We start from the raw sequence: 11455 nt of genomic DNA, 5'->3' as shown, positions 1-11455 counted from the left end.
CATAACGGATTTGACCCTTCCCCGAACCCTATCATGATGAGAGCTTTATAGATCCAGGATGCTCTTTATTCTCTCACCTATGGTCCGTTTGGTGGCATGGATTGGGGAGAGAAGGGAAAATGATAAAACAGCATGAAGGTTAGAAATTATGATCGTTTGGTAACTTGAAATAAGGAGGAAGAAAAAATAAAACATGTGAATCCCACATATTTTTTTATTTCTCTTCAAAAGGGCACAAAAATAACATTTCTGGAAAAAAATAATCAGTGGTACACATTTCTTGCAAAAAATAATCAATTAATTTTGTTTATAATTAATTATCATTAGTTATAAAAATTGAATTTCATACGTATCTGATTTCGAATATTCAATAATCGATTATTTTTAAAACAATAATCAATATACACTTGCAAAAATCAATTATGTGCTGCACAGTACACACACAACTGCTTCAGTAATCAATCGTTTTAATTAATTAATTTTTTTATTCATATTCTTATGTTTTTTTTCTTCTCTATTTCTTTTTTATTTCTCTTAATTAAATCAAACATTCATATTTATTTATTTATTTTATTTTCTCTATTTCTCTTGTTTCATCCTATCTCGTTTTTTTCCCTTCCAACCAAACATATAATGAGAAACTAAGGTGGAGCATGTTTAGATTTATTTTATTTTATTTCATTCTTATTAAAAATAAAAAATAAGAGAAAAAAACATATTTGATTTAACATTTTCATTTTCAAATTTAGAAGATAGACTCAGTTTTTGAAAATATTGAAAACAACAGATTATCATTTTGTGTGTTTTCTTGTAAAATGAAAATAAAGAGTGAAAACGTGACACTCATGTAATCTTAAACACATTGTTTTTGCCATCACACATGAGAACTATAAGACCTAAGGTCTCGAGATTAGACAACCTTGGATTGTTCTCGCTTAACACCAGCACCTTGATGGCGAACTAAGCAAACACAACAGACTTAAGCTTTTTACACTGCATGACCTTTAATGTACCCCGCCCCATGCCCATGGTTATTCGACAACCTTGAACACAACCACTTCCCCAATTTTGAAGTTCATTACAAATGTTTTTAATTTTAAAATTTTAAATTGGATTAAGGTTATGTACAATTTATTAATTATATTTAATATAAAGTTATATTTGTTTTTTACTATGTTGATAATAATTAACTTATTAACATAAATTAATCTTTTTATCTTTTTGTTAGAAATAATTTATAAATTTTGTTTTTGGAAATGGTTAAACCAAACCTATTTTCAATGTTTGCTTTTAGTCCCTAAATAAATCGGCTTCTCTCATTTATAGAAATGTGGCTAGTGTGGTTCCTGTTATCATAATTAAGGAACCAAAAGAAGATGATTTTTTTAGAGACTAAATATTAACATTTCTCTATTTAAATTGAACCCCTATATTATATACATGTTACAAATGATACCATTCGGTATTATTTACAAGAAAGAAAATATAGCAGAATATAATTACCTTGATGCACAACAAATCAACAATAATGAATTTTCTATAACAAGCTCTCAGCATTACTGAAATATTCTCTGTACAAGCTAACAAACTTATTCAAATATGCCAAGAAAAGCATCCATGCTGCAATACCTCCAGTTAGGCGCACAAGACTGGACAGTGGAAAGTAATCAACTTTCATGAACAAACTGTATTCACTACTCTGACTAAAATCCAAAAAAGGGCAAGACAGGGACCTAAGAACTAGACCAATGCTATGTATATCCAAAGGTGAAGAAATGCAAGGGATCAAAGAAATTAGGATGAAGAGTATTACGCCCTTGGATAGCGTGAACCTCCTCCTTTCTTCTTTAGGAATTCTGGTATCTCAAACAAACCACCATCAGCGAAAGAGGAAGACCGCCGGTTGGTGCCATAGGTTGTATCCGCTTGAGTGAGTTGACTGACCTGTGATCAGAACAAAACCAGAATTACAGTATGCCATATGCATGACAGAAACAGAGTAGTTGGAAGAGATGATCCTTACCTGCAGAGGCCTCCCTTGGCTCTCCTCTTGACGCTTGAACCCAGTTGCAATCAATGTTATGCTCACCTGTATGAAACCAAATTTCATGGTTCACCATAATGATCATATTATATGTCCAAATAATTAAACTAACACTCAACCCAAATGCCAGCAACACAAATAATCACTGGACAAGTTCACCATAAATAAAGAAAGATCACTACCATTAACTTGTAATAAGAAATGAGCATTTGAGTTGAAGAAATTGACTTGCAAAGGACAGAATCTCAAATTCAGCAAAATGATACTGGTATGTACATATTGTAAAATTAAAGTCTTACATACAGTTCAAGCAAATAGTTATCTTGAATAAAGTCCATTCTGTTCCATATTATGACTATTAATGTGTCCAGAACAACCCAAATTTATTAATCTTTTCTACCACTATCATCTAACATATTAACAATTATGTTAGGAGAATAAAGCATATATTGAACTTTATTATTCTCTAACCTCTTACTGAAAGAGAAGCACTATTCTTATTTAATGTATTTAACATGGTAGTTTAAACTTGGCCCACTTATACACAAGCAATATATTAATTTTAGTTCTTTTCACCTAATAGTACTCAGATTTTGTGGTCCACAATGTGAAAGTAGGACATTTAGTTATTTCCTTTGAGGACTAAATAATTAATATTTGAGGTCAATTGTGTTGGGTGACTTTTTTAAAGCTAATGATCCTTCACTTGGCGAAATTAACCCAAAACAATGAAAGGATTATACTAATATTTTAGAAATTCAAATTGATTGCTAACTAGTCTCTATCACTTGCAAAGAGAACTTATCGTAAAATCTTTTCTACAGTCATGAATTACTAATGGTTATCACATGCCCGTTACATCATACTGACTTTAATATTAAGGAACAATGGCAGTATATCTCCTTCTTCTAGTTATACACATTACACGAGAGTGGGGTATGTGGTGCAATTCATTTCTGGTGGAATCACTGCATATTATTTACAACTTCATATAATTAATGATACAGATTTACATAGTTTAACTTACTTGACCACTGAGTGATGGATCTATTACTGCTCCAAATATTAAATTAGCAGTAGGGTCCACGAGGTCATATATAACCTCTGCTGCCGTGTTTACCTGTAAATGATTATATTAAAAGCCATAACATACAAAAGGGGTACCATATATAGTAGCCAGCAAGAGCATGATGAATTCAATAGATAGCTTATCATGAAGGCCAAGTATTCCTCAAACAAAGTATTAGCTCAACTAAAAATCCAAGTTCACAAAATGCTTAATGGAAAAGCAAAACTATGGAATTACAGTAACAAGATAGCTTGATTGTCTTTTAACAATGGAATTTATAAGCATCAGATTTTGCTCTCTCAAATAAATATCATATCCATGGGAAACTGACAAATCACAGAGTAAATTACACAAGACACCATGCCAACAAATACGGCACTGTCAGAAAATGTATTTACATTCGAGTATCATGAAGGTCCTAATAACAGAGCTGTCATTGGACCAGACCATGCTATCAAATTAGAGGCTCAAAAGCAACTGGGCCAAGTTGGTCTGGCCTGGTGGGCTAGATGGGCCAGTGAAATTTATGCCCGAAAAATTCATATTTGACCCGGTATTATTATTTCCTTTATCCATTTATTTTTCTTTTAAAATTCATGCAAATTTAAGCCAAAAAATGAGCCAATTTAGCCGGCCTGACAGGCAAACAGACCAGGTTGGGCCAAAAAAAAAAAGTTGCCTGTAAGAAATTCGTGCAAGGCTGAGCTGACCTGCTTTCCACACTTTGGCCAGCCAGGCCAGCCCATGTGACAGCTCTACGCTAGTAATTTGCCTTAGTCCTTAGATGATGCAAATTCTAAAGGAGCAGAGGAAAAAAGGAAGCCAATAATAATAATAAACAGAAGGGAAAAAAATTATGGGCACAACAGAAATACTTAAGAGCCAAAGGGATAGGTAGTCACCTCAAACAAGGTCAGATCAGTCCCACCAGTTATGTTCCAAACAATTCCAGTAGCCCTCTCTATACCAATATCCAGTAAAGGTGACTGGATGGCATTTAATGCAGCATCTCTTGCCCTTGATTTCCCTTAAACACAAAAAGAAGCCACATGATAAATTTCAATGATATATGTAGCTCAAAAATTAGAATGCCCTCAAAATTCTGGGCCAAGAAAATGACAGTAAGGAGCAATAAAAAGGCAATACATTTACAATTTAATATTACAAAAAGAAAAACAGAAAGTGGTGTAGAAGAGGTAAAAGAATTGTATTCTGTTAACCATAACAGCATAATGTTAGGAATATCTTGAGAGTTCAGAGTACTTCCGAATATATTAACATATCTTCAGAATATACTAGTGTTATCATAGAATATACAGTGAAATCAATTGGTCATATAAATGAGGAAGCAACCTAAGGAATTGTTTTCTGGTTTATATCCTTAGTTATTTAGGGTTGGTAATATATACTAGTACTTGTATTAGTGGGCTTTGGCTCGTAATACAACACTAGTACTTGACCTTACTAGTAAAAATTGGATCACTGGCATAGTATTTTGTATCATATGCTTACACCCTTCGTATTGCTTTGTTGGGTATACAAAAAATAGTTATAATGCAATGCCAGCCATGCCCCAAAAATCACTTCATTTGTACAAATCCTTTCCTTTTGGACATGCATGATGATAAGCCAATATGTACAACCGTCGAACATATATAGTTTGAGTATCACATATTCGCACTACCCTCTACACATTATACATCTTTTTGTAAGCAAAACAGAGGATCAAGAGCTTCTTCGCATTCCAATCATTGCATAATTATGAATCAAATAGAAGATCAAGAATTGGAAGCTACATTGCAGTTTCCATACATACCAGTTGCAGTTCCTATCCCCATTAGTGAAGAACCTGCATTGGCCATTATAGCTCGAACATCAGCAAAATCTACATTCACCAACCCTGGTATCTGCAATAAATTAGTAAAAGCAATGAGCATTAATGATTTTACAGAAAGATATCACCAATTTTAAACCATTGGCAATGAATCAATACACATAATCAGAATATCCTACTAGTAGGATGGCCAGTGTATGTTTTGTCCACAGGTATTGAAAATTGATATTGATAAACAAAATACATGATTTCATGCTAAAAAAACAGAACAAAACTAATGGTAACAAGATTATATGGGTTCTGACAATTTTAAATCAACATGTCAAACAACTTAGTGCCCTGTAACCTTATGCATTGGGCAAGAACAGACTATCACAAACAAGGAAACACAAATACTTCAGAATATTAGTCATGTCAAACATGTATCCATGTCAGACATTCATGTCAGATACCCATGTCAGATTATCACAAACAAGGTAAATTTTACTTTTTTTTTTAACTTCTATTTTTTTAAAATTTATACCCACACAGTTGAAAGTATCACAATAATTAGATAAATTGTATAATTTTATTATGTCTAGAATGATTTGTGCTGGTCATTAAAACATTGCTTCTCTCATTAAGGCAAGTGTTTTATGTTAATTTTTAGATGTTGTATTATAGTCGTGTAATATATTGTGATTTTTAAAATTTATCATTTTCATGTCCTTGTTGTATCATATCCGTTTCCCGTGTTGTAATCATGCCTTCATGATTACAAAACTGATAAAGTCAGTACAACATACTTTAAGGTTGTAAGGTTCCCTTTTTTTTTATCCTTTGGCTTTTACTCCTTTACAATCAAATTTTGATCGGGAGAAGATAAACTGAAAGAAAACAGGAATGCATGTGTTAATGTTCAAACATCATTAACAATAATTCATACCGTAATAATATCAGATATGCCACGAACACCCTGTCGAAGAATATCATCAGCCAGATTGAATGCTTCAGTTACAGGGGTAGATTGAGAAACTGCTGTTAGTAGCTTGTCATTTGGAATAACTATAAGTGTGTCAACATTATCTCTTAAGGCTGTAATTCCTTCTTGGGCTTGAATAGCTCTCTTTCTCCCTTCAAACGAGAAGGGGGTGGTGACAATACCAACCGTCAGTATACCCATTGACTTTGCAATACTAGCAATAATTGGAGCACCACCTGTGCCAGTTCCCCCACCCATTCCAGCCTGAAAAAGTTAATTTCAATTTCCAAGTTTAGTAAAATATACCAATAAAGTACAATTTAAAAGAACTACAAGTAAGCCTGTTCCAGATTTTGAAAATTTTACATATTTGAAGATTTCAAACATCAAGAACTGCTGATTCCTTATCTCAAATGGGAACTAATCATCTAAAATCAGAATAGTAAATACTTTCATTTTATACTTTTTAATAATTTATGTCCCTCCCATCTCTTAAGAGTTAAGAGAAATATCACAATAAACCAAATTTGTACTTGATCTCATCGTGTACCAAGCTAAATTAACTTCAACATTATAATAAAAACAATTTTTTAGAGTGCCCTTTTTCCTTTAACTATCGTGGTCCTATTATATTATGAGCTATTAGCTTGTAAACAAATTAGATACAAAAATCATTTGTCTTCACTCAGCATCTTAAGCTTTTAAGAGAGTCAGTCCCTCTTATGAGAAGTTGTTAGGAGTTCAATCCTAGCTGCACCGCTTCAAGCTCAAAGAACTCTCAGATGATAGGACTCGTTAGATATAAAAATCACTCATGAACCCTCACTTAACAGGTTAAGCATTTCCGAGAGTTGGTCCTTGATTGACACATTTCGATATTATAATGGAGCATGTAAATCATGTCTAATGGTGTAACATTTAGACCAGTACTAAAAAGATAATCCATAATGCAAAATCATGATTAAATTTGCAGAAGATATAATTGGATAAAAGTACATGAACCTACAGTAACAAAGACCATATCGGCTCCATAGACTGCCTCTTCTATTGATTCTTTGCTTTCTTTCGCAGCATTCATTCCAGTCTCAGGGTTACCACCAGCACCAAGACCTCGTGTAAGCTCTTGACCAATTTGCAAACGGTTCTCAGGATAGACAGGTGACATTCTCATGGCTTGAACATCAGTATTAACAATCCAAAACTCCACGCCATGCATTTCGCTCTCTATCATGCGATTGACTGCATTTGACCCACCACCTCCAACACCAATAACTTTGATCTTTGCTTCATTGTAATCACTTTGACTAGATGTAGTTCCCAGGCTCTCAGATAAATCCCCACCTGAGCTATCCTTTCTAGGGCTGTTCACTGTACTGCTCGCTTCTCCTCTAAGCATTGACACCTCAGGATGTAAATCTAGAAAAGGACCTTGGCTATTATTATATGGACTTACACTGTGCGAATTGGCTGAACACTTAACTTGAAGTAAACCCGACATCTGGATGCCACCAGAAAACCCATTCCTGCGGTCATACATTTTCGTAAAACAAGCTCTCCCAGGATAATTCCAAGTGAGATTTGTTCCTCCAACAGAAAGCACCCTTGCGGAATTTCTAGTATTAGATGGTGCAAAAATTGTTGACACACAAGTGGCCATTTTGATTATTACTGTATCCAAACTTCAAAGTTGGGATATGTAGGTAAATGTATAGAGGAAATTTAAAGGCTTAAAAGATCCAAACTTTCAATTCACCCAGAATTCTTTCTTCGAATACCTGTTCCTAAAAAATAAAAATAAAAACAGAAATGTTAGGACCTGTTTCATTCCCTTCTAATTTTTTAGTTTTAAAAAATTGTTTTCCAAAATAATTCCACACTACTACGCAATCAATTTCCCATCCAAAACCTATTAATTTGTAAAAATTATTTCCAAAACAAGTGTTTTAAAAACCAAAAAAACAGAAACATCTGGGAGATGTTTTCCCATTTTCTCCTGTTTTCATCTTTTTCAAGCTCTCCCTCAATTCTACTCTGCCATTTATCTTGCACCACCCTTCACCCTGTAACCTTGCTTAGTTACATATAAAAATGAATTTTCAAAATACCCTGAACACACCCTTACACTAACACGTCACTCATAACAACATGAATTAACACATAGTAAAGCTAATTACTTGGAATCATAAAACCAACAATGTGCAAGCTCAGTGCGATGTTTTGAAGATAAGAGCAAATGCATAAAATTGTAATGAAGAAGAGAGTGGCAAACGATACAGAAAAGAACAGACAGCATAATTGAAGATAACAAAAAGCAGAATCATGGTATGAGAGAGAGAGAGATAGAGACCTGAGAAAGTTGAAGAGAGAAATTGGGAAACTGTGAAGAGCATTTGGGTGGTGAATGGAAATGGTGGAATCAATAGCATTTGGGTTTACAGAGTTAACCAACCACTAAGCAGCAACAACCTTGGCCTTTGCCCCTTTTCTGTTGATAATTCGTTTTCATTAAAAATTTTATTTTTAAGAAATAAAATTGTGTCTTTTTCTATATAAAAGAACACAATTTTTTTTACGGCAGACAATTTTATTTCTGAAAAAAAAAATCAATCAAAATTAATTATCAACTAAAAAATTGTGTTATTCACTTATTTGCACTACATTTTCATCTTTATACGTTTTTTTATTCCAAGAAATTAAATGCTATTGTGTATTTATAGAATATTAGTTAAAAAATCAAAGTATTCTTATACGAAAAAATTATTTATTTTGTAGAGATTTTGTGGAAAGTAAAAATAAATTGTATGGTTACAATTATAAAAAAAATACTTTTTTAATTTAAAAAGTTAAATATAATTTTAAATTTTTTAAAAAGCTACTCAAATTAAATAATTAGAATTTTTTTTAATGAAGCTAAATAAACATACTACTTTTTTAAAAAAATGAGTGATATTTTATTAAAAAAACAGAAGTAAATGAAATCTTTTTTTTATCCAAAATATTTTTAAAACAGTATAAATTTATATGTGCAATTGCATCAAACCAACACTAGTTTGTTTTCTTGGTATCCTAACCCCAATTTGTTCGAGGTTGTTCATTTGATGACCCTAACAAGAACTATGCGGTGAGATAAATGATGAAAGTATTTGGGGATATGAATGGACATTGAATGGACTAGAATATGTCCTACCTCTGAATTAGATATCATGAAATTACAACTTTGATTTCTTTAAAAAAAATTATTTATAACTTTAGTTTTTTTTTGTTTTTTGTTTTTACAATTTTAATCCTTATATTTAAAAAAATTGATAATTTCAATTCAGATTTTAATATTACATATGTTTTTTATTTGATAATTAAATACTAAAACTAACACATTCATCTAAGATATAATCAAGAAATAATTTAATTAATTAAAATATAAAAAAGTGTATGCATAATTTAAAATTAAATAAAAATTATGAATTTTGAAAACATAAAATCTAAAATTATAAAATAAATAAATAAAAATTATGAATTTTGAAAACATAAAATCTAAAATTATAAAATAAATAAATAAAAACTAACATTGAGAGTAAGGAATTAGAATTAATGAGGACCAAAATTAGTCAAACTCAATTTCGATTCTATACAAATAGAATGGACCAATGGGTTCCAATTTCAAGTAACAGTCAGAATTAGGTTCAATTCATACAATGGATTAGAGGAATCCAGACCCTAGCCAACTATTCCATGGTGCGGTACTACGAGACAGACAGAAACGTGGGACTGAAGATTTTTTTGGAAGATAGTAAACGGGGGAGGTCGGAGACAATAGTAGAGTTTGGATAATTAATTTATTAGTGATGTTAACATTAAAAGTGATTTTCAGCAATTAAAAGTGGAAAAAATTTATCAAGAAGAAATTATTTAATTAAAAATGTTTATTACAAAGAAAACATTTTTTTTATAGGAAGAGTGACATAGCAAATGCATTTTTTCCAACAAAAATTATTTTTTTTACATGTCTTCTACTTCGGAGATAATCTTATTTAAGGTACGATCAGATAGTAAATTATATGAGTACCTCTTCAAATGAAAATTCGAATCTTGGTTTATCACATTGTGGAAGACTAGCATTTTCAGTTAGATTTAATTTTATTTGAGGTACGATCAGACACTAAATGATATGGACACCTCTCTTGATGGAGATTTGAATCTTGGTTTACTATGTTGTGAGAGACTAGTCTTCTTGAAATATCAACAATCACACTATAAGGAGGGTTGAATAATAATGTGTTAATAAAAGATAATAATTTTTTTGCAAATAGAAACTTCTATCACCAGACTAAAAGAATAAGTACAATGGAGTCATCTAGTGATAAGAAAAACAAGTTTGATGAAAAACAACTTTAGTTATCTAGTAATAAAGAAACAAGATTTTCACAAAGGTTTTTTAGGTAAACACTTGGTGAGAAACGATGTCAAGATAAGCTTAAAAGAATACTTAATAAAATCACTTTAGAGAGACATATAAACACTTGATTTATACTGGTTCACTTAAACACAGCTACGTCCAGTACTCCTTTACGCAACTATAAAGGATTCTACTAATCAAAACTTGATTACAAACAAGTATTTTGTCTTGTCATTCATGGCATACTCTTAGATTCCTCCTGAATCTAAGACCTCCCAAGTATTGTTTAAAACTAAGTCACTTCTTTTGACTTTCACAAACAAAAGTTTGAATGAAAACAATGATTCAACAACACTCAAAGAGTGAATAAACATTTAAGTTCAATTACATATATCTTTGTGTAGCAAAAAGTAAAAATGTTTAGGTGCAGAGTATATCGTCTACTAAAAATTGTAGAGTTTCACTTTAGGGAACTTGTGCTTGTTTTTCACTTGAATAATTTTTTTAATGCCCATTTTTGGAGTAAAAAATGCCTTTTATAGACTTCAGTGAATGATTCGTTACGAGATCAGTGTTGAGCCTTGATATGACCATTCTCTCATAGTATGAGGCAAAACACGTGACACAATTTGAATGACGAGGATAAGAATAAAGGTACAAACAATTGCATGTGCTCTTCCTTCGCAATGAAGGTGACCTTTGAGGAATAATTTACATATATGTTATATTCTCTTCTATTTTGTCATTTTGTGAAATTTCGAATGTTAACAATTCAAATAAAGAGAAATAAAACTAAAATTCAAAAAATGAGATCATACACTTCCCTTTGTGGCTAACATAGTTCTTTAGTACCTTGTTGGATGTCACTTGTGAGGATATAAGATAAGTGTATGAGTGATATGAAGTCTAGTAGTCATAACTAAGAACAACTCAATATGTAAACATTAGTTTTCACAATAAGTGAACGTGGTTGATATGATAGTGCGTTGGACACTAAATATATCTTAACAAAATTGTTTTCCACCTTAAGTATGGATGCGACTTACTAGAGATGTAACTGTTGATATAATAACAAGTACATTCTTTTACAAAGTTGGTCATGTGCACTTAACAATAATTCATTAGTTTATCAACAATTTATACTTCCACACTTT

The 11455-nt window shown here is 31.8% G+C and overlaps 1 protein-coding gene across 2 annotated transcripts; it reads right to left on the bottom strand.

Annotated features, from left to right (window-relative positions):
• Positions 1-1516: 1516 nt before the first annotated feature.
• On the bottom strand, positions 1517-8400 carry LOC114377388 (cell division protein FtsZ homolog 2-1, chloroplastic-like). Of its 2 annotated transcripts, none has more exons than XM_028335868.1 (8): positions 8256-8400; positions 6915-7689; positions 5873-6172; positions 4930-5020; positions 4016-4140; positions 3072-3164; positions 2024-2089; positions 1517-1944 (listed from the first exon to the last, which is right to left on the bottom strand). In XM_028335868.1, exons 2-8 carry the CDS (start codon positions 7563-7565, stop codon positions 1810-1812), a joined length of 1461 nt encoding a protein of 486 aa, XP_028191669.1. In that variant the 5' UTR covers positions 7566-7689; positions 8256-8400; the 3' UTR covers positions 1517-1809. The 2 variants fall into 2 exon arrangements, with proteins under 2 accessions (XP_028191669.1, XP_028191670.1); XM_028335869.1 differs by having other exon boundaries at positions 6915-7683; positions 8256-8390.
• Positions 8401-11455: the final 3055 nt, after the last annotated feature.

This window comes from Glycine soja, chromosome 11 (assembly GCF_004193775.1).
Source record: "Glycine soja cultivar W05 chromosome 11, ASM419377v2, whole genome shotgun sequence".
Taxonomy (NCBI): domain Eukaryota; kingdom Viridiplantae; phylum Streptophyta; class Magnoliopsida; order Fabales; family Fabaceae; genus Glycine; species Glycine soja.
The sequence above is the reverse complement of the archived record's forward strand: the minus strand, read 5'-3'. Positions and strand labels throughout refer to the sequence as shown.

Coding starts and splice junctions, on each gene's coding strand:
- LOC114377388 (XM_028335868.1), bottom strand. CDS start 7,565: ATGGCCACTTGTGTGTCAACAATTTTTGCACCATCTAATACTAGAAAT. Junction 3,165..4,015: donor CTGATCTGACCTTGTTTGAG/GTGACTACCTAT, acceptor AATCATTTACAG/GTAAACACGGCAGCAGAGGT. Junction 2,090..3,071: donor ATCCATCACTCAGTGGTCAA/GTAAGTTAAACT, acceptor GGTTTCATACAG/GTGAGCATAACATTGATTGC.